We start from the raw sequence: 23652 nt of genomic DNA on the forward strand, positions 1-23652 counted from the left end.
TCAGAATAGGGCTGACTCAGGGCCCACCAAGCACAGCAGCACTGTCTTAACAAACCATGGCACATTGGGAGGAATGCTTCAGTAGCTGGAAGATGGGAGAAGGCAGTTGTGTACGACCACCTCACTCCTGTGAGGTGCTTGCAATGTTCTGCAGACTGCAGTACTTCACAGATCACGCAGAGACATTTCCACACAGTGTTATCTTGGTGATAGGGGGCTGTGGTTATGTTAAAATAACACCTTTATTAACTAAGGATAACAAATTGGACTTTTCCCAGCATTCCCTTGTTGAAGACATCTTTCTTCATAATTGGATCTATAAATATGAATGCGGCGAAACTGTTTTGTTTATGTGTGTGTCAGCTGCACCAAAAGCAGAGGATTTGCTACTGCAGTTTTGCCCTGAATAAGGGATAACCTGCAATGCTTAATTAGATTTTTCTTCTCTTCAAAGTCATTGCTGCTTTTTGACACATTTTAAATAGGATTTAATATGGATATAAAGGTTTTTGCAAGAGATGCCTGAAAACCTTCTAGTAAGGAGCGGAGAAGTAATACAACCAGAGTTATGAAATGGTCTCCTACTTTGATGAGGAAAATGTCTTGAGAAATAACATTCTGTTTTCCAGGCATAGATGCAGAATAAATTACAGGAGGACCGTGCTCTTGATCTCTAAATGAGGGAAATGGAAGAGTAGCAGCTATTTGCTCCTATTAAAATGTCAAAGGAGGAATCAGTCTTTGAAAAATACTCACTGATGTTTACATACTGCTTCTCGAGCTGTTTCCTGTAGTGGTCAGGTGCTGAGGGCTTAATTTAAAGCAGTGCTTTGTTCATTTTGATCTGTCTGACGTGGGTAATGCACCAATAGCTGTACCTTTAAAACAGGCTCATTACTGAACTTCACTACTTCTTTATGCAATCTAACATGAGACAGCTTGTAGGGGGCACTTCAAAATGCCTTACAGTTACAGAGCAAGATCATTTCTGATGGCAAGGAATAACCAGGGTGCAGAAATTTTAGAAATAACTGCTGCAACTTTTCTCACCTCAGTGTTTCCAAGGACTTCCAGTAAGTTGAGATGTATCCCTTCCTCATGCTCTTGATAAGGCAGGCTTAACTGTAGCATAAATTTGTGCCCTCAGCTGCACAGGCAAGTAATGTGTACCTTTCTGCTGCTACAGTGGATGCTGTGCTCTAACAAAAGGAAAGGTGTGCAGTAATGTGACTTGCATACTGGACTACCTGTAAGCCGAGGTGCTTGCTGTGTGTTAGAGCTGTCACTCTGAGCTCATTCTTTTCTGCCGTATTGGAGCAAAAAGACAAAGCAAGTAAGGCAGGGGGGAATTGCTGCAAATTCTGGGGGTTGTTACAAAGCCTGAATGCTCTGTCTGATGTTTGAGTGCAGTCGTTTGATCATATTAGGAAAGCTGGCTTGTCTGTGAGACGTGGCTGTAAGTTAGGAATTCTTCCTTATATAGGAAATTCTAAATTTTGAGGTGGTTGAAGTAAAATTCCATTTGTACTGCAGAAAGTTAAGACTTGTGAGGTTTCGGGGAATAATTTTTAGCCATCTATACTGCAATTTAGTTTTAACATTTGTAGTGAACTGTTCCATTTTCCACAGAATATTTATCATTATTATTCACGCTGGCTCAATTTCATCTTGTCTGCTGAAGGTCATAATTTCACAAAACTTACAGCGCATGGAGTCTTCTGGTTTCATGCTTGTCTCCTTTCTCTAGCCGTGAAACAGCTCTCCCTTAGCTCTGTTGCTTTTGGAGTAACAAGAGAAATGCTTCTTGCTACAAGTATTTTGAATGTAATTGACACCAAATGTAGGCATATTGTACCTGAAGTACAATTCTGGGGAAAAGGAATATATTTTTACTTGCACAGAATGCTAGAGGTTCTTTACTGTGCATTTTGATATGCTTAAGGCTTTTCTGTTAATAATCCTTATGGCCCGTAGGCTTTGAATTTGACAAAAGTGAGCTCATCTATCAGGACAGCATATTTATGATCTCTAGGCAGATTCTCAGTGCAGCAGTGGGTTCATTGGAAGGACTTAATTTATGCTCTGACAATCCTGCTGCCTTGAGGGAATGCCAAAAAGATGAAAGAGAGAACCTATTTCTGACCGAGAATCTTCCCCAAATAACAAGCAGAGGTGGTATCACGAGATGTGCATCGTGTTTTCCGTTGTGTTTATTCCTTTTTCACCCTACTTCAACTCTCCCACCTCTCCCTAGATGACAGCAGAACCACGAGCCAGCTGGATGAGTTTCAGGAGTGTCTATCCAAGTTCACGCGCTACAATTCTGTCCGACCCCTGGCAACACTGTCCTATGCTAGTGACCTCTACAATGGCTCCAGCATAGTCTCCAGGTAAGAAGTACAGTGGCTCTAGCAGTACGTTTCCTGATGGTGCAGAGTTGATCGTTTGTATTAAACAAGTTATGGTCTGTACGTGTGTTAACACTTTAGCCTCACCAGAATAATTTTGGGATGAGTGTGCGGTTATCGTTGATCTGTAGGAGCTTGAGTATCACAGTAGTACCTTTTCTTCCAGTTGATATAGATGAAAACCAAGTGCAGAGTCTTTGGGAAGCCTTTGTGGTAAGACGTGACGGCTGCTGTAGGCTCAGTCCCCTTCATGGTACAGTAGCATTAAAAATCATGGAGATCTAGTTTTTTCAAGCCATTTTTCCCTGTGTTGGTAACTTTAGGAATCTGTGGTGTTATTAAATCTTGTTTGTGGAGCCAGCTGTAATGACAAATTTTAAATAGCTGAGTTGTTTCTGACTGCAGTTGCTTGACCTCTGCTAAGTGTTGGAAACTGGTTTTTGCCGTGCTTCAACTAGTGAGGGGGTGGCTGTGGTCAAGTCGACACGATAATTCTCTTAGTGCCAGCAACAACTCTGCACCCTCTGCCATGTGGAATGGTCATTTCTTCTGCACCACTAAGGTCTGAGCCTGCAGTGGACCTGTTTAGACACGTAAGCTGGGGAAGTGTCTCTCAACAGAATCAGTTTCTTCTAGTTTAATCTCATGAACCAGCTCCCTTAAGGATCAAGCCTGAGAAAGCACATGGGATAGGGAGGAGCTGGGACCTTCCAGCAGGCCTTCCTTTAAACTGATTTCAGCAGCTGTGGAAGCATACCCTGGGGGATTTAATTAGTCTGTGGTAGCTCGGTTAGAGCTGTTGGCATTGGAAAAGATGATGCAACATGTTAATTGGGAATTTTCTTTCTGTGTGGCATCCATGCAAAACCCACAAGCCTCTTACAGGCACGTTTCACAAATTTAAATGCATCTGTAGAAGTAGCATCATCTCTAATTTACAGCTGGGGAGCGTGAGTTTCAAAGTGGCCATACCTGGGGTCTTGAAAGAAATGCTACAATGGCGTGATGAATTGAACTTGGACTTGGAGCCTTGGCCTAGTGCTGTACAGCAGGGCCATCCAGACAGTGACAGCAGCTTGAGGATTTCTTGAAAGACTACAAGAAATATGCGTTAGGTGAAGAAATCAGGGCGTGTGTAGTGTAAAATAGATATTTTTTTAAACCAGCATTGATCCCTTAACTACTGCAATATGTAGCAGGAATGTATAATGTCCAGCTTGTTCACAGAGGTCAGAACACAATAATCACTGATCTGACGTGTATTTAACCTGCACTGATTGGGTTCATGCTAGCTGCAATGAAATGCAGATGGGAATCTCACTGCAACCTAGACAAACTTCCTCAGCTACCAACTTCAGCACGGATTGGATTTTTCTCCTTTGCCCTTTCTTCTCCTTGACATTCTGCAAGAACAGCATTTTTGTGGTATTTGGTTAGAAAATACTGGAAGGGCAGTAAATCTCACTCGGGTTTTGAAGGTATTATAATTCTTGGGTGAAATATACGTTTGAATAGTGTTTTACTGTTAAAAATGAAGATAGTGCAGGGCCTCCCTCCAAGCTAGCGCTGTAGTTATTTAATTTGCAACGCGTTAAACCCCCAGGAAGTTTGGCTTCCAGCTTCATGTTTCTCCCTTGCCTTTTGCCTTTTATTTATTTAAGCATTTAAGAAATGTTTAGGGGTTTTAGCGTGTGGGCTGAGTTTAAGACAGTTCATGTCTGAGTGTGTCCTTAAATGCCTTGGTAAAGCAGTGCTGCCACTGAAACTCCAGTGAGCTTCTGGCTATCCAAACAGTGCCTTCACAGTTTGAACTGGTTGATGGAGAGTTTATTTGCAGTGTTTGCTGCTCAGCACCATCAGTTGCTCACCACTGCTCTTTGGCCAAATGAGTAGGCTCAAGTTCAGAGACTGTGAAACTAGTAACTGAGCTGTCTGTCTTGGGGAGAGCCATAGGATGATAAGAACTTGTAGGGCCAAATTAATTAGCAGGGTGCTATAAGAAGGTTGCCTAATGAAGTGCTGCGAAAGGTTTTACTGTTTATCTGGGCCTCTGTTGTACTGATTCCTAAACATGTTTCTGGATATGCTGTCAGAAACATCAGTGACATAAAGGACAAAGAGAGAAGTCTTTCTTCTTAGCTGACACAAATATGTTTAAATACAAAGCAAGCATGATTTATTAGTAAGCAATCCTCATCGGTTCACCCAACCCCCCCTCCGTGATGTTATGGACAGACAGAACGCAAGGGTTGCCTGCTTTGCGTTGCTTTAACCCCATAGCAGTTGATCTGTTGGACTTGGAGAACTCTGCTCTCTTGAACGGAGCGGCGTTAAGATGTATTAGCTCTGTGTGCAAAGGAGGTTGATGGCAACGTGTTCCTTATCAGCATCCTCTTGTTTGTTTGTTTAGAAAGGAAGTAAAACAGGATTTATGGGAATGGGATGAAAAGTGTAATTAAAGGCTGTATATAAGCTGACTGAAAACCCCCAAAGCTGAGCAGCAGTCTCCTGAGCCATTTGCCACAAGCATGTTTATGAATGCCTGGACTTCTTGAGGGCCAATAAGTGCTCGTAAACAACCGCGGGCACGTTGCATTACCCAGAAGCGTGTTGGTGAAGCATGATGCTGCTGCTGCCTTCCAGGACACCACGAGCTCTGCTCTCTGGTGCAGCTCTCCCAGCTGTACCCTGGGAACGCTTGCACCTGGCTCTGCGGTGCTGCTGTCCCCGGGCAGCATCCACACGGTGGCAGCCGCCGGTTGCGGTGCTGGGAGGTGGGCAGGGGCTGTGCTCCCTTGGCTGCATCGTCCAGCACTCGTTAACACTGTGATTTAATAAGCTGCACGCAGCGGGATGGTGAGCCCAGCCTGGGCGATCTCCCTCGCTTCGCTGAGAAGCGGTGCTGGTGCATGAAGATTACAGCGGGTGCTCCTTTTTTCCCCTTATTTGCTTCGAGGTGAAAGCTGAGCAGGATTTGCACTGACCGGTTGTTCAGGTGGTTGCTTCAGCATTCGGGGGACTTTGGACATGCACGCTTTGCAATTGGAGCATACGTGTAGCTCAGTATGCTAAATGTATTTTCATACACTCGGTTCTCCGAGGACAAAGTATTTACATGGCTTTCACAAGTATATTAAGTTTTGCTAGAATTGGGCCAAGGAATAAATTTTCCATTCATTATGCCACCAGACAGAAGAGTCGTCAGAGCTCAACTTTTCTTCTCTCCACTTACTGAGGCAGTAAATAGCAGAAGGCTTTCTTTTAAAGATGAGACTGTAAACTGCAGCGTTAGCATTACAATGATTTATGTAGAAAATTGCTTTAGCGCTGTCAGAGGCCTTCAGAGTGGAATGTGGCAGTCTTTCATATTTCAAAAAACTGAACAGAAAACTACAAGAAAGGCAGACATCCTGCTGCAGTCTGAGGTCGGGTTATCTGCACGCTGCTTCTCCCTGCTGGGAGTCCCCAGATCAGGTGCAAACACAGGCACTTCTGTCCCAGAAGCCCTCGAGGTTTGTTTTGGGCAAATGCTGCGTGGGTTTTTCTAATTGGCTCAGACTGCAAATTCTTCTGGGTTAGTTTACCAGTCCTCTTGAAATGATGTCCGAGGAGGTTTGGATAGTCAAAGCTTGATTCAACGAGGCCTGGACTGGCTGCGCAGTTGGGCAGGGGGAATAGGATGAGGTTTAGCAGAGGGCTACAAAGATGGTAAAGGCCGTTTAACACCTCCCTTACGAGTTGAGGCTGAGACCTGGGGCTGTTCGGTCTTGAGTAAAGAAGAGTCAGAGGTGATCTGATCCACCTCTATAAATATCTGAGGAGTGGGACGAGGCTGGACTCTTCTCAGCAGTGTGTGGCAATGGGACAAGGAGAAATGGTCACGAACTGAAGCATAGGAAGCTCTGCACAAATGTGTGTGGGAACTTCTGGAGCAGTGACAGAGCACTGGCACAGCTGCACAGAGAGCTGGTGGAGTCTCCTCTGGAGACGTTCCAGACCCACCTGGACACCTACCTGTGCAACCTGGGCTGGGAGCTGCTTTGGCAGGGGGTTGGACTCGATGATCTCTGGAGGTCCCTTTCACCTCTGCAGTTCTGTGACTGTGGTATGAAGAAGCTTTCCTTGCACTCACGCAGTACAATTAAGGCACTGTTTCCAAGTTGTGCTTTTGTTTGAGTTGACCCTTTCAGTAACGTGACCTGAAATTCTTTCCTCAAAGGTGAGATTAGAAAGAAAAAAAACAATCCATTAGGAGCACGTTTTCCATCGATTCACTGAACCATTTTATTTTTCTGTTCCATTTTTTTACTTTGCCCCTCAATTGCTTGTGCGTATACATTGAGTTCTGTGCTTAGTAAGATGCCTTTTAGTTCTGTCTAGCACAAGTCTCTTTTTTTGCCCCCCCTGGAGTGGAGTGGAGTAGATGAGGCGTTTTATTAAGCTGTTGACCAGTGATGCTTCTGTCTTGGTGGTAAAGATGAATGAAAGAAACGTGTGAGTGGGTTTATCCTTCTCAGGATTATGTTTCAGAGCGCAATGGATGCTGCTGCTTGAGAAGGTGAGAAATGAGGAGGGCTGAGTTTTTCTTATAGCCTCTTCTTAAAGTGATCATTTTTAAAAGGGACCCTTATTTAAAGGTGGCAGTTCTAAACTGTGGATGGATCTGTCTTCCGTGGATTGTTCTCCGTAACTGGATGGACGAGTAGTGCTTGGGTAAAGTCACTTCAACTTCAGAATAGCAGACAGTGCTTGAAGTGTAAAGCCCTGAACCACTGCAGAGTTTGTGCTTCTCCTCTGGCTCTGTTGCCTTGATTCACATGAGGTTTTGGCCTACACACCAGAGCTTGTCTGGGGCTGAAATGGAATTTTGTTTGCTTAGAGCTGGGCAAAATATTGAGCCTTTCCATTACTTTTTCTCTAGAGCACAGAACTAATGCATTTCTTAGTACATAACTGTGGTCTGGATCCCTGGAGCAGAAGCTCACTATGATGTGTAACCAGCAGAAGGGTTATACAGATGTCAGCGTGCAACTTTGAATTTGAGGCCACCTCGGCTCAGTACTGTAACCCTCCCAGTCCTGAGGACAGAGCAGTAGGACAAAAGGATCTGTGAAAACCTCTCCAGCCCTGACCAGAAATACAGACCTTCAGGTGGCTGTGTTGGCATTGCAGCACTACGTTCTTGAATCTGCATGCGAATTTGCTTTTAGGGATAAAATGTACTTAATCTGGAATTGGGAAGTTAATGAATGAAAGTTTCATAGCCACCAGTGGGACATTATTTTTCTTTTTTCCTCTGGTGATTTCAGATTATCTGGCAGTAAGAAGATCTTTTTCCCATTCAGCTTTTAGTACTTCAGAACTGTCTACAACTGCAGATAATTAGATGAGTTTTTGTAATTTAAATCAAATTTTATGAATTTTTATAAATAGTGGGTGAAAAGTATTGAAGAGTCCTTGATCAATTTGGGAATCAGCTTTTAAACCAAATTATTATACAGAACGGTTGCACTTCACAGTCTTTTTAATAATTTGGAGAAATTTCATGCAGCTGATGAGAACAATTTCTGGAAAATTTAGTGTAGTGTTCCCTGGCTGCAGCGTGGGGCAGCACGCATCAGAGCAGGCTTCCCTCCTTACTTGGAAGCCCTAGCAAAAGAGCTGACCCTGCTTTGGGTGGGGTGTTGTGCTGAAGGCCTCCCAAGCTCCCTTCCAACCTGAATTACTTTGTTCTAACATTAGGTAAGGCAGCTCTTGGAGCCAGATGCCATTTAACGAGGTTTTCAAATCCCCCTTTTTCCAGGTCTGTGGACTGTGTGCTTGTGCTGAATGCACGTCAGGTTCTGCTTCCAGCTTCCTGCTGAGCATCTTCCTCTGGCCTTATGCTTCAAGAAGAAGCAGTGTCCTCGTGTGGCTCTGCCTGCCGTGCAAACTGAAATTCACTTCCTATGTATTCAGGTGTTAATTTCAACACGAGCACTTACCCTAATGAGACCGGACTTCTCAAAGCAAAACTATAGGACTGCAGGAACTGAAAATGAAAGCAGTAGGGTCAAGAACATCCTCTGAGGTGAATATCTGGGAGGGGCAGCCAGCAGCTTGTGGAAGTCACGTCGCATCCCTGCCTTCACCCTTGCTTTATTGATCAGCACCGAAGGCTCTCCTGTGATGCTTCTGTTTCTCCTCCCACTCACATAATAGCCATCAGACTGTAGTGTGGGGCTTTGGCCTCAGACACTGGACTTACAAACCCTGTGGTTTCACAGTGTTTTATGTGCAGAACTTAAATGGGGATGGCACTGGTGAAAGGCAGTTCAACGAGCTTGCCTCCCCTGTTCCCAATTTTACAGCTTTCTTTAATTTCCGAGTTTTGATGCAATGAGTTTCATAGTTGACTGCTTGAGGAAACAAAGTCTGTCATTAACAGAGCATGAATTTCAGTAGTTTATTAGTGGTCTCTTTAATTTTCTAGCTCGATTTGTTGGAAATGCCTCGCTTTGGTAGCAGGTCATTATCTGAAAAGAATTAGTGTGCCTCTGGATTTTTTGTTTTTCTTCCTTGCTTGCTTAGGGGACTGAGGTTGTTAAATGATGGGCTGGCATGCAGAGATGTGTGGTGTGGGCTTGAATAGTTCCAAGGGAGAAAAGGAAAAAAAGAATACTCCCCAGCAGCTCAGCTCGGAGAAGGGGTTTGAGCTAATGATTATTAATGTTGGCTGTACTAACAACTACAAGGTAAGACAGAGATGCTTTGGACCTGTATGGTGCCGAGGTGTTCTGTGGAATATATTGTGAAGTGATGCTGATGTTTGTGTACTTACACTGATGTAAATGACAGCGGGAGTCAGGTCAGGTTTCTCCATGTGGAACTGAAACAAGGAATATCCCTCAGAACCTTTCCTTAAAGAAGTAGCATGCAAAACAGTGACCAAAAAAAAAAAAAAACCAAAAGGATTCGGAATGCTATCAAAGCAATTTCCTGAAACAGATTTGGCAGGTGGACTGAAAATGTTTCAAATGGCGTTTTAACCTCGTTCCATCATCACCAGGCAGCAGGGCCATCAGAATTAATTGTCCCAGCCTGTTCTTTGGCTCCTCGACACAGCTCATCTGCGGCGTGCGGACACGATATTTATGAAGGCTGGTGCCCTGCCTTGTGCTGCCTGTTGGACTCAGCCGAGGTGTCTGAAAAGGTTACTGTCTCCAGCTGTCCCTCCCGATGCTCTGCTGCAGGGCGTCTGGCAGAAGAGCTAATGGAGTCTGATGAATTCGGAAGCTCTGGTTAATAGTTTGGCAGGCTGTGTGTGGCTGGCGTGGGCTGGGCGCCCGTTTGATCTGAGCTCCTCATCAGAGAAATGGGGAATCTGGCAATGTGGTCAGCTGGAGGCAGTAATGCCTTCAGCGTGATGGAGAAATGGGGAATTGGAGCCTGTAGATGGGCCGCGTTGATTACAGTCCTGGTACTGATGGATGCTTCCTGCGCTGAGCTCTTTTCGGATGCGTTTGTTGATCTGTTGCAGCTGTGATGCTCTGTTTTGAAGAAACAGAAATTTTGTTGGCACGGCAATAAACGTGGTGGTTTGAAAGGAAGCTTGCAGGCTTTTGATAGCCCTATATTTAGAGGGCATTTTGATCTTTATCAGAAGTGATTGAGTTTATTCCTAATTCGTGGCATCATCCTGGTAGGATGTACAGTCAGCCTTCCAACAGCCTGAGTTAGGCTGTGGGGTAGGGTATGGTGTCCTCCCTCAGACCTGCTCCATCATACACAGCTTGGGAAAGAGGCTGTGAGCTTCCTTCTGAAAACGTTTCCCAAGCTTGAAAGGGGAACAGTGAGTACGTTTGGAGGCCTAAAACCTCCTCCACCGTGATGTTTTGGCATGCTGAGGCTGTGCAGTGCTACCACCACTGCTGTGTACCAGCAAACCTGGCTAAAATTGAGGATTCAGGCCACCTGAAATATTGCAGCAGGCAGCCTGATGCTTTGGTGTCCATTTTAGTGTCATCAGTAACATTCTGTACTTAACTGTTGGCACTTTTTAGTTAACGCTAGCCTACCCTAGCTTATTCAAAAATGGTGGCTTTGGAAAAACTGAATCTCATCCTCATTAACTTGCGTGGTAGTTGTTTGCAGTTGCTTTGGCTCATTGTGCTTCTGTCTATCTGGCATATAAACCCTGGGACTGTTGTCATCTCTTCAGCATGCAGAAGAGCATCGCTAGCAATAAAGTGGCTTTTTATCAGTACGCTTTACGTTCAGTTGCTTGCAAAATTCAGTAGTTCCCTATAGGTTCTCTCATCATTAGTGCTAATTAAGCTAGGTTCCCTTGAATACATGTATGAATAAAACTTATTTAGTAGAATAGAATGCTTTTAGCTGCATGGTCTTACAGACAATGTTAGAAGAGATTTTGGGGTTGTATTTAGTGGGCATTACGTTCAAGGTTGCTTCCCCTCAAAACAGTGGGGATCTTGATTTTGGAAGTTAAGCTGCTGCAGGAAGCTCTGTCTCATAGTGTAGCATATTCTCCTGTTGGGTTTTAAAAAGGAATAATTCCATTTTATCTGGCGATGAAAAGGCATAAAAGTAGCCCTTTTGGTTTTGATTTTGGAACTGAGAGATGGAACTAAACCTAGCAAACCTCCTCAATTTCAATTTACTATGAATTGAGAGCGTTACCAAAGCGGCCTCTATTAGAACTGATGGCATTTCATTATGCACAAAAGGATTTTTGTAAGCACAAAACAGGCCCAAAACGAGGTCTAATGATATTGCTTAGTCAACTTGGTACCTTTTTATACCTTTCTTCAAAACAGAGCAGAAGAAAGCTCCAGACTGCTGTGGCTATGAGAAGGATACTGAGAGTGTGACCGCAGCATGGTTGGTGCTACGTCTGCACAAGAGCCCAGAGCTGAGGACTCGCCTTCTCTGTGCAGTGCAGACTTCAGTAAACAGTGATGTCCTTCCCTGTTTGTTTCCTAGCTCGTGGGAAAAGTTACAGGGAAAAGTAGATAATCAACACGTGAAGTGACACTCCAGTGCCTTATTTCTGTGTTGCAAATGGACTCCTCCAAAGTAGAGCTCTACTTGAAAAGAGGTGTGGTGGAGAAGCAGTGGCAGGGGAGGTTAGCTGAGATGTGTTCAGACAGCAGCCAGGGTATACCAAAGAACCACAAGAGGTGAGAGCAAACCCAGATTTTGGGATCCTTCTCTGCTTTTGATGAGAAAATGTGCTATAACCAACAGCTCAGTAGTTAGGGCTTTTGGTCAACATCATCCCTTCTCATACTCCTACAGTAGCAAGGAGTGATGTCACTCTAACAGGACTGCTGAGCCCTGGTGGGTACTGATCTTAGGGTGTCAGGGGGCTTCTCCTGGATCTGCTGCTTTGCCCCTCACTGGAGGTGCACGTGAAGAGATTGTCTCTCAACTCAGCAAGTCCAGTAGAGATGGAACTGAAGCCTTGCTGTATTCTCCTCTATCCGTGGCCTTTGTTTAGATTCAGATCTACCTTGTATACTGTTTTGGCAAGTTGTCTGCAACTGCTGGAGTCAAACAGTAAAAAACAAAACCTGTGAGCCCTCTAGCATGCAGCTCGTGATCCTCATGCTCTCCACCGAGTGAGACTTTCCCAGGCTGTTCCTGCTCTTCTGCAGCTTCCAGGCATTTCTGAACGTGGTTCTTGGTACTATTCTGTTTATGGACAGAGTGAAACATCTGAAGGTATTTCTCTGTGGAAAGTGATATACTTAATTTTGGACAGGAATGCTTGCTTTGTGAAGCAGATTGCCTTTGCTGGAGGAGGCATAGGTTAAAATGGAGATCTGTGTGCAACAGTTACAACAGATGTTCAGCTTTCTTTTTTTTTTCCCTGAAAATTAGGATGCACAGTATCAAAGGGATCCCAAAGTCCAGCATTTCTGCCAGTTTTCCTGGCAGGTTTGCTGTGAGCAGAATAGTAATAACTCCAGGCACCAAGTGAGCTTCAGCTCTGATTTGAGTGATAGAGATCTTGGGGGTGGGAAGTAAATGATAACTACAGTTATGATCCAGGGAATAGGAAGGCTTTCTCAAGTTACTGGCTCATTCATTTTGTAATTTCATCCTTTGGGCTGTTGGGACCACAGGCTGGCGTGGGCTGATGGACTCTTGTTTAATTAGCCGGGCTGTGTGCTCTCTTCCCATTTTTTCTGTCCACTGAAGTTTCCTTTCTGCTGGGTCAGACACGTAGCTGATATTTCTGAAATGATCCTTCTGCTTTCAACTTTGACTTGAATGTTCCATACAGCTTACCCATTCTTCTTTTCTAAGTGAGATCAGTTGAAACTTTGGAGAGGTGGCATTGAGGGATGTGGTCAGTTGGCATGGAGGGGATGAGTTGGGGTTGGGCTTGGTGGTCTTAGAGGTCTTTTCCAGCCTTTATGATTCTCTCTCTGAAAGCAGCAGGTGCTGTTGAATGATGACCTCACTTTGTACTTGATGCTCATACACCTGTTTAAACATCTTTGTGTCCTCGTTGTCTGCTTGGACCTGTTTTGGGGTGGATGCTCCTTTATTATCTTCTACTTGGGTTCCTCTATACCCTAGCAAAGAACAGATCAGGCAGCCTGCAGAATGCACTATCCCAACATGATGGCATTAGGTGAGGAAGATGCATGCAAGTCACCACTTGGAGCAAATGAATGTACAGGTAGTAAATCTAATCTCTGCAGATGGCTAAATGGCTCTGTTCTACTACTATATTTAGAGCTTTGTGCCCTACAGGTTGTCTTCTGGGATGTCTCATCCACCAAAATTAGCTTTTCATCAGACCTCTGTGAGACTCGAATTGGATCCATTAAGAAGCCTTAATTGTGGTAGCTGAGACTTCTCTGTCAGATTTGTCCTCTAATCGAGCTAACATTCTGATAACCTAGGGTCGTGTCTGACCCAGGTTGATGCAGTTCTTAGGGATGAAGATGTTTGCTTTCTGACGACAGAATCCATTAAGCAGAGTCTCATTTATGTCGTCAACTTGTCTGTCTGTGTAACAGACTATAGAATTGAAAGGTTTTGTTTTTTTAAGAGACCCTTCCTGAGATTTAGGGGCTGCAGTAACCTGAGGTTGCACTGTTCTTGCTCACTTTATATTTGGAAAACACCTTTTGCAGTGCAGCAGTTGGAGTAGGGCACAGTGTTCAACTGAGGGCGGTCTGTGTGCGCTCCTGCGGCACAGGATGAGGATTTAGGGACAGCAAGGAGTCACTAATGTAACTGTTGCTTCATAATTAAAAAACAACAAATAATTTTACTTATGCACAGCTTTAGTGTAATGTTTTTTTTGATACTGCAACTTGATTGCTTTGTCTCAGTAATCTTTGTTTTTGTACGTGACAAGATTTCATCCTTGAGGTGATGGAGTGCGAAATAGGAGCGCTGCCTGAACGTAGCTTTGTTCTTAAAAAGTACAAATTAGTATGCTAGTGCACACTTACTGACACTAATTACACTGCTTTAAAATAGAAGTCTGCTGCAAAAACAGTCCCTGAGGAGTGTGATATTAATACCAATTTCTGTATTGGTCCCAGGTGCCAAACAGTCTGCAGGGCTGCTCGTGATGTTGGGTTGCAACCTAAATTTCTAATCTTTTGACTTCAGTGTTTCAAAGCATGTTGGAAATAGGCAAAGAGGCTACAAGCAAGAGGATTTTGGATGGGATATCCCTCAGAGAATGGGGAGTGGAGGCTCAAAGTGAGAAAGACTGAAAGCAAATACTGCTGCTCCTTCCTCCCTCCCTCCCACCTGTTAACAAAATGGAGAGTAATTATGGAGAGTACTGTTCAGTGTGGGACTGGAGGTGTAGAAATAGAAACAGCACTGGATTAGGTAGAAATAGGTTTGAAAAGATTTGGTATATTCAGTCAGAAAACATACATAGTCCCATGGGGAGGGACTGAGCTATATATTGCCTGGAAATGGCAACTCCTGGAGTGTCAGATTCTGTGACTGAGTCAGTACTTACGATTGTAGAGTGTGTGTATGTACAGTGTTCAGGGATTGCCAGCATCAGGTTCCCTCTGCCACCATCACGCCATGCAGCAGCAGCAAGGATCAGGTATTGTGTGTGTTTTAAAGCATGGGGTGTGGGAACTAAAAATAAACCTTCATCTATTCCAAATCAGTCTTCTGGCAAAGTGCTTTCCACGTCTTATATGAAGTGGTAAACCACCACTTTTGCTGTCACTTTGTTCGTGAACACTGTGGCTTTGTAAACCCTGCTTGTCCCCTCCCTCATCCTTCTGTTCCCAAAATGAAGGGTTCAGCCTTTCTGGTGCTCTCCTGTAAGGGAGTTGCTTCATCTCTTGTATCTCTCCAATTGCCCATCTGTATGCGTTCTCTAGCTCTGGTGCATCATCCAGGGATGTGGCAAACACAACTGCATGCACCATCAGGATGCAAATGTTCCAAGGCTTTATGCAGTGGTAAAAATGGGGAATACTCATTCTTCACTGTTTTCCCCGTAGGTCTACCCTCAATACTAAGCCAAGGTCCAAGACGTGTTTCAGAAGCAATTTATTTCATAATTCCATTTGTTAGCTGCAAGTGCTCTCCAAGGTCGTTAGCTTTAGAATTAAAATGGAAAAGTTGAAATATATAATCTCAGAGATTGAGAATGAAGAAAAGCAGCAGAGAAACCAGAACTCTTGAGAATGCATTTGCCTTCTACTGACTGTTAGTGGAATTTCCAGAGGATGCCGGTCACTTAACTTTGTAGGAAAAAGAAAGCAGTGATTTGGGATTTGGAGACGTCTCTTCTGTTTTCCCTAGAAGAAAGCAATCACTTACTTTGAATGTGATTTTTTTTATAAGTAAATTCTGTTGCACGCTGATAAATGTTTTTTTTTTAAAAACCCTGGAGTCCTTGCATCCCCAAATGCTTCTTTGCAAAAGTGCAGGTAGTTGTCATTTGTTGGAAATAAGGAGTTTTAGAAGTGCTCTTTTAAACGAGGGAGAAAAGACAATGGTTAATGGTTCCTAATGTGCACGGATGTGAGCAGTGAGGATCACTGGCTGTCCAAAAGGAGACTTCACTGGATGTGTCTCCCTTTGGGGTGCTCTAAATACGGCTTACCTCCACTGCTCCTTCCTTAAATATTGAAAATAATCTTTTTTCATTACCTGTGCTGTGACATCTCATGCTTCCTTTCCTGTACATTAGATTAAGCGTGCTCATTCAGAGCAGAGAGTAGCCACTGCTTCTGGTGCTGTCAGTCTAGAGGACAGTCTCCCATCTCTGGTTGCTTCCAGCTAGGTTAAGGTAGGTTTGTAGCCCCAACGCTACTGTTCCCTCAGCACTCCACTGAAATGGTTCATTGTAGGTCCCAGGTTAGGGCTGCTGAAACGGTGCTGTCAAAACACATGGCTCTTCTTTCAGAAGGACATTAGCATCCAGCACACGAGCATTTCCTGCCTTGTGTTGGCTCGCTGGTGGCCTCTGGCTGCACATGAAGCAGATGCTAACTGCTGCATGTGCTGTGCTCTGGCTGCTTGCTTTGCTGAGTGATGGCCTTCTTTGACAAAAATGATGGTTATTTCCTATTACCCGATTGCATGTTATTGTTGTGCTAATGGCTAGAACTTGATTTATTTATGTAAATTTGGCTATAGAAATGTGTCACCTGAAAAGCAGGCTGTTGTTTTTCAGGGCTAGCCCCATTGTGTCTTTTGGCAATATGTGAAACTGAGTTCTCTTGTGAATTTTCATAAAGATAAACATGCGTGTAAGGCAGAGCTTATGCTGAAACCAAACGGCTTCAGACAGTAAGTGACAGGAATACCAGCGAGCTAGTTAAGTGCAAATGAGCCTTGCTTAATACTAAACATGTTTAGAAGACTTGGAGGAAAAAGTGTGGGAATGACTGCTACTGTGCAAATGGGGCTGTTTGTCCTAATCCTGATGAGCGCGGGAGGGGAAGCAGAGCTCTGCAAATATTAGCAATAATTTTGCACAGTGAATAATCTGCTCCATTAGTTACCCAGATTGTTGATATTTTTCTTTGTGAGTCGCTTACTAAAAGCTGATTGTCAGAAAGCTAGAAGGCTTTTTCTGACAGCACGGCATGTAGGCTTGCAGAGGGCGAGGTGTGACACTGTTAGCTTTGCCACGTCGGCTTTGCCTGCCTTCCTCCCAGCCACCAAACATCTGTGCAGGTGGTGCTTCCTTTCTGCATTGGTTTTCTCCCTGCAGTGTCTTTGATGTTGTTTGAAGGTCGCAGGTCTGACAGTCTGTTTCGTTGGTTGATGCTTTTTATTAATTTTTTTAGTGGCATGCTAACTTTTGCAGACACATTGAGATGCTCATTTCTTATGTCTTTTATATATATTTTTAATAGAAAAAAAAACCAAAACTGAATTAATGCTAAAGAAGGCAACCTACCCCAGGTGAGGCAGCGTTCTGTTCCAGTAACTTGGCTTTTTACCAGACGTAATAAATTATTTTTTCTGCAGTAGCAGAAGGCTGAAGGTATAAATTGAGTCCAAGCAGATGAATTGCTGCCATCAGTTTAGTGGTGCTGTACCCGAATCCACGGGGCAGCCAGCAGGAGCTGAGGCTGTGCTTCAATTAAGATGGTGGTACAAGTAAATCTGTTCTTTTGTTACATGCGATTTCGATTATAAAATTCTCGCATCGAGCAGAGCGAGCTGACAAGAAGTCCAGAGCAAGTGCTTTTGTCCTGGCTGTATAGGAGGGGGATGAGGCTCAAGGGGGTCTGGGGAGGAGGGAAGCAGCCTGGCTGCTTTACTACTTGCTCTCCCTCTTCCATTTTATATAAATAGATAGATGCGTGTCCACTTTATTCCCTTATTCCCCAATCAGAAACACGTTCCTTTTCTTTGCCTTTTTTTGGGACTGCGATTTGGCAGGCTCGGCCTGACTCACTCATCTCTTTTCTAGCATGCAAACTGTCGTGCAGGAATCGTCTCCTGCAGGGCTTTGGGGAATTTTAGGCTCCTGAGTTAAAAGGTCAAGTTACAAGCTGCTTCATTGAATTACTTCATATCGTCAGGCAGCGTATCAAAAGTCCTTCGTCTCCATAGTTTAAAAATATCTTGATGATATCTCTCCTCTACGAGGATTTGAAAACTCTGTTGGCATTTGAATTTCTCTTCCCTTGAAGGTAGTGCAGTGTCTTCAACTGCTCACTATGGTGAGGGGTAAGAAACGCGAGCTGTGGCAGCTGTGAGTGCTGCCTGAAGAGCCCTCTTCTCTCATAATTGCTTTGTCACTTTCTGACTGTAGAAAGGTACCATAAGTAGCTCTGCTCGGGATTTTTCAAACTATATGAGTGTGAAATCCAGTCAGCTTAAACTAGGTGTTCTCTGCTGTCAGTGAGAATGTGCTGTCTGGTTCACAAATGCTTCTTGAGAGATCCTGATAAGGACAGCAGAGATTGAAATTAATTACTGAATGGGAAGCGATAGCAGATTGCTCAGGCAGGAGACTCGAGGAGAGCTGGTGACTCGCCGTAGCAACATGGGGACTGAGGGCAGATGCTGCCTCCAGCTTCTTTCTGGGAGTACCACTGAACTTCAGTCTCACTGACAGTGATGTTCCTGAAACCAGGTGGGTGTCTGCACGCATCCGTCCTGCCACACCTCACGTGACGTGGGCTACAGGCTGGTAAGGAGCTACTTCTAGAAAGGAAATTTACTTCTCTGGCTACTAGATGTTGTGTACATTTCTCTCAAGCCCTTCCAAACTGTGCAAATAGCAATGAATTGAGCTGTGTATGCCCTGTTGCCTGCCTTTCTCTCAGATGTCTGTCATGTACAACTGCGGGCTTTTCTCATTAGCAGCTTACCTTTGTAATAAGGTGACTGCTTTTACTTGCTGCTTTGTTGATGTCTGTTACAAACTTGCCCTGTGGTTCAAGAAAATAAGTGCCTCTGTTTCCAAGAGCAGCCCTAAGTGAAAGTCATAGCACGTGTGTGTGTTACAGTGTTGATGATATATGTCTCAACCCTCTGTTGTTGCTTAAGGAATTTAGAGGGCCTTTTCCAGAAGTACTGATTTGCTCTGCATTAGCACTTTGAGTTCACCAAGCTGCTGCGTAGAAGAGGCTGAAGGATGGAGCAATGCACCCAAAAGAAATCAATGGGCAGGCAACCTGCAGCATCTTGTTTGTAGACGGTGCAGCTGAAAGTAAAGCAAGTTTCCTGGGTGAGCCATCAGCTCTGATGCTTGGGTGCCTTCTAATGTAACTGTGTATAGGTGTAGCTGCACTGAAAAACCTTTAGAGCTTCTGAGCAGAAGTTCATTTTGTAAATTGAAAAGTGGATGTGCTTGGAGAGGGTGATTAGAAAATGGTGCCTGGGAGCGAGAACTCTGTGGTTGGTGCCAGACCTTATGTGGTGCTCTGTGCAGGGTATTTGCTAACTGCAGTCTTCAGAAGGATTATTACCTGCTCTGCTGTTCTGAAATGTACTTCCCAGTGAGGCATTGTATCATCTGAACATGTGTTGTGCTGCATAGTTCTCAATCTGTGCTTTTCTTTCCTAGTATTGAGTTTGACCGGGACTGTGACTACTTTGCCATCGCCGGGGTGACGAAGAAGATTAAAGTCTATGAATATGGTACAGTCATTCAGGATGCAGTGGATATTCACTACCCTGAGAATGAAATGACCTGTAATTCCAAAATCAGGTACGCCCTGACTTTGCATTTACACTCAGGCTGCCTTTTCCATTAGCCTACTTGTGTTGTTTTTTGTTGTTTTGCTTTCTTTATCCATCGTGGGTAATACTTGGCTGAGAGGGGAAGGGTGGAAAGCAGGAGCTGGTAGAGAGCTTGCTTTGTGTTCTGAGTGAGACCACGTGGCACAAAGCACTCCTGCCCAGCTATGCCAGGCCCAGGTATTCAGAGAAAGTAGCTTATGGTGGTGAAGAGCCTTCATGTTCCTTGCAATTGCTGTTGGATGTGCACTTGGGTTAGAGGAGAGTAAAACCTGAGCTGTGAATCTACAAGTGATGTCAGAGCTTATATAGGTAACTTTTGTCCCCAGTTCCTTGTAACAGCCACTAATTCATTTGCATTCTTCACTTCATTGATGAGATCCTCTCTGTTGCAACAGGAGGTTACTGGTCCTCAGGAAACGTGCCTCGTTTGTACCTTCTGCCTATGAATTTATATGTGTCTGAAGTGCTATTTTGATGGGCCTCATAATATTGACCTCTTGGGAAAAGATCTTGCTTGATTTTTGTCCTTCTGTTGTTACTGTCAGTATTTATTTTTTAATTTCTATAAGCCAAAGGTAGTATAGACTATCCCACAACTTCTATCAAAAGAATCCATCCAATGTAACTTAGAAAAATCCTAATTCAGAAATTCAATTGAAGTTCAAAAGTAAATAATGGAGGCAATCAAATCAATTCAGTACCTTAATAGAAGTCTTCAGCGTCTATTGAACTCATTTGTTTTGATTCAGTGCTCTACGTTTTGAAAACGGTGAAGCACCTTACAGAAGTGTGAGCAACAGATTTGTTTTAGATAACAGTCCAGTTCCTACTCCAGCAAAATGCTGTTTGACAGAAATAATAGCGTTAGCAGGTCTAGCAAAAAGCGGTGGCTTTGTGGTTAATACCTTTTGTGAAATGGATCAATCAGTGCTGTGTCACTTATGGTGATTATTGTGTACGTGTTACTGTTCTCAGGAGGAGATGTAAATGCAACAGCTCAGGGGCTAGAGCTTTCCAGACTTTCTAACATGAGTGTTGTTGGGTGAATGTGCTCATTGTGGGCTAGGCAGCATACAAATAGAATGGGCACTCTCCCTGTGCAGCTGTGTGTTTGTATGATGCTTGTTTATGTAAATGCACCTGTTTAGAATGATCCCTTCATAATCAGCTATTGGATTTCTTCCTCATTCTCTTACCTTCATTCTTCTCACCTTCTCTTACCTCTCCTTTTCACAGCATTGATATTTATATCAGTATCATTCAACTGTCTTTTTTTTTCCTTTCCACTCTGATTTATCGCCTGTGAGGAGCTAGATGCAAACAGTGTGAGAGGAACCTGTATTGATAAACCATACTGATGGAGCTTGTGTTTTGCTGGACTTGTGAAACGCTCAGCTTTTTTGACTGAGTCATAGCAGAGTTCATGCTGTTCAGCTTCATTATTCTGAAGAGTAGAATAATAGGGGAACAATCTAGCAGCTGATTAATACCCCTTGCCTTAATTAGAAGAGGGAAAGTAGTGCTGTCCAAGTCTACTTCCCAACTTACTGCCTCATGTTTGTTAGGAATCTGCCCCGACAATCCTGCCAGGCATTAGGTAATTGTTTGTTCTCCCTTCCCTGGCAGCCACTGGTGAGGAGAGCTGCATTAGCACATTCACTGATGTTGCTCTTGTCAGCTCTGTGCTCCAGACAAGACACTACTTGCATTCAGTGTTTCTTCTCTTTCTCCAATCTTATGCATGTACACATACATACATATATATAATGTGGCACTGCAAATGTATTGTCCTCTGACACTGCCTCAGCAGAGATGGGCAAGGTCCTCTTCATTCATTTGCCTGCCCTAGTTTCTCTCATTCCTCCCAAGAAATGTTCTTTTCTTTTTCTTTTCTTTTTCCATTGGCACCTTCACATTATATCAACCTTCCTTCAGCATGTGGGTGCTTTTGGTTTTGACAAATAAAGTTAGGCTGTCAGTCACATGCATCCTTGCTATATCCATTAGCTGTGCTGCCAGTCACTGGTCCGGGGGCTCTCTGTCACAGTGTAAAACAGTATAATAATTTGCTATTCCGAAGTGATGTAGCTTGAGGGAGAAGTTATATAGGAAGGAAGACTGTAATCTCATTACAGAATATTGCAGTATGCTGAAATTGTGCCTGCATTATAGTTAAAAAAAAAAAAAAAAAAAGCCTTGGCTTAAGGCTGTTTTATCTTAATTTGGGTGGAAATACAGCATCATCCAAAGGCTTATTCTAGCTCCTCACTAATGCCTTTCTGTTACCAGGGACAAACGTATCTCTGCAGCACTGTGTGGGTGGCACCTCTCTTGGATGGATTTGGGGTGCCATTGCAAAATCCATTTGCTGTCGGGCTGCTTTGTTGGGAAGCTTTGTGACCCAGCTGGTTTTAGCAGGCCATGTAAAAAAACCAACAAAAAAAAGCCACTGGTATAATGGTGATCTTGCAGGCAGCTGCACAGCTCGTATCGTCCTTTCCCTCCATGAGCTGTACCAGGGCTGTCTGCAGGCGGTTTCTCTCTCCAAATCCACGTCATGGGAAGCTCACCCTAAATCGATCCTGGTTAACCTTGTTGGAGGCGATGATGCTGGGACATAAATCATTAGCGTGACACCGGTGACTCAGCTCTGGGGGAGCAGCGGCTCAGGCAGGCTTTCATTGAGCTGACAAGTGACAGCAGGGGCAAGGCCTAGCTTGGCCTGGGGCCAGGCCTGCTGTCCTGGAGCAGCTGCAGAGGGGAAGGTGAAGGAAAGTGGGAAGGGAGGAGAAGAGCAGCCCTGGTTGAAGCTGGAACCAGCGCTGCCCGCTTGGGTGCCCACTGAGCGGTGATGGATCGTAGGCCTGCTTGGAGCAGAGCCCTGGCACCGACTGCACCCGAGCCTCTCTTCCTCTTTTCCAACCCTTTCTTTTACACCCACCTGCTTCTTTAATGTGTTCCTTTTTCATCGTCTGCTGAGCTTTTTCTGATCTTTATTTTTAAGAATGGGGAAGGAAGTTGGTGTGTCAGTTTTCTGGTAAATGCACGTCGCATCCCCCGGGAACGGCAGAGGCAGAAGCTTCCAGGAAAAACACAAGATGACACATAAATCCTCATAAAAATCCCATTTACAGATTCATAGCTTCAGCACAAGAAACAAATCCTGGCATTGTGCAGGAGCTATAAACAGCACTGTGTGAGCTAATTATGATTTGCTGTGTCCCAGCTATGGCAGGTGGTAATCTGTAGCTCCCTCCGAGCAGTGGAGGTGGGAGAGGACCAGAGTGGGTCGAGCAGAAAGCACAGCTCCCATGTGATTCATCCAGCAGGCAGAATGGTTGCTTTGCCATAGTTTGCAGCAGGAAGAAGGCTAGTGGATAAAAGAAATTGGCTTTAGGCCTCATTAATCCATAGTAGGTGATGTGCGTGCGTGGCTAGGTAAACACGCCTCTGAAATGCATGTTTAATATTCTGCATGCTCACCACTGTGTGTTTGCAGCATCTGTACTTGGGTGATAGATGCTACCACAAGCCGTCCAAGTCGGCTGCATCTATTTAGTCAACTGCAGTAAAAGCTTGGTCATTGGTTTGTTGGCTTTTTTTTTCTTTAGCAGGCTGCTAGTGTTTTATTGTTCCCATTTTTTGGGTGTCAATAAATCAAATGCACGGCTGCTCTGGCCTAATAGCAGTTTGCAGGCATATTACTGTCAGTTTTTAAAGTGGCGTTCATTCCCCACCATTAAGCTTAAATTAAGCAAAAAAACTCAGTGTGGTGTTTTTTCAGCTTAGTAGGCTCTTTGGAGAGGTGTGATCTTTGTTTATGCTGGAAAAACTTCGAGAATGGTTGTTGGGCATCTATATTTCTGCTGCAGGAAACAAATTACAAGAAAATACACATCCAGCTTCCATTAATTCCAGCTTTAAGGGTAACTGCCTTATTTTGCAGTAAGATGAAGGGGTGTTTTTCATTAAATGTATTTTTCTCTTAACCCCTCGAGGGATTTTCTTTGGATTGATTAGAAGAAAAAAAATCCGGTTTTAATATTTGCTATGATCCTCTAATTCTCTTATGTCTCTGAAGTATTTGAGTAGTGTTGTTGCTCACAGAGATGGTCCTTGCAGCAGCAGATCATTCCTTTAAAAGCATTTCTGTCCTAAAATAGAGTCACAGAATGGAGTCATAGACCGGCCTGGGTTGAAAAGGACCTCAAAGATCAGAGTTTCAACCCCCCCCTGTTGTGGGCAGGGTCAGCAACCACTATAGCAGGCTGCCTAAAGCCACATCCAGCTTTACCTTGAATGCCTTCAGGGAATGGGACATCCACAACCCCTCCGGGAGGTTAATTACTGGGCATTAGTTCACTCGTGGCACTAGACTGGATCTGATATGTTTGGCACTCAAAAGCAAGTCAGCCCACAAGTAGTTTGTGCCTTATTAAAAGCTTCAGCTCCGTTTCACTCACCGCCAGAGGACCAGTTGACACCTGGTAACTTCATTGTGGATTTGAGACATTTGAGCTATAAAAAC

The 23652-nt window shown here is 44.1% G+C and overlaps 1 protein-coding gene across 4 annotated transcripts in view; it reads left to right on the top strand.

The window, feature by feature from the left end:
- Positions 1 to 23652, top strand: part of COP1 (COP1 E3 ubiquitin ligase) — a 123352-nt gene that overhangs the window by 35383 nt on the left and 64317 nt on the right. For all 4 annotated transcript variants that reach the window (XM_065745371.1, XM_065745379.1, XM_065745394.1 and 1 more), the window contains exons 11-12: positions 2255 to 2390; positions 18949 to 19092. In XM_065745371.1, coding sequence (XP_065601443.1) covers positions 2255 to 2390; positions 18949 to 19092 — 280 coding nt within the window. The remainder of the gene's footprint in view (positions 1 to 2254; positions 2391 to 18948; positions 19093 to 23652) is intronic.

This window comes from Cyrtonyx montezumae, unplaced genomic scaffold (genome assembly GCF_038088225.1).
Source record: "Cyrtonyx montezumae isolate F1298 unplaced genomic scaffold, pur_monq_1.0 scaffold_1, whole genome shotgun sequence".
Taxonomy (NCBI): domain Eukaryota; kingdom Metazoa; phylum Chordata; class Aves; order Galliformes; family Odontophoridae; genus Cyrtonyx; species Cyrtonyx montezumae.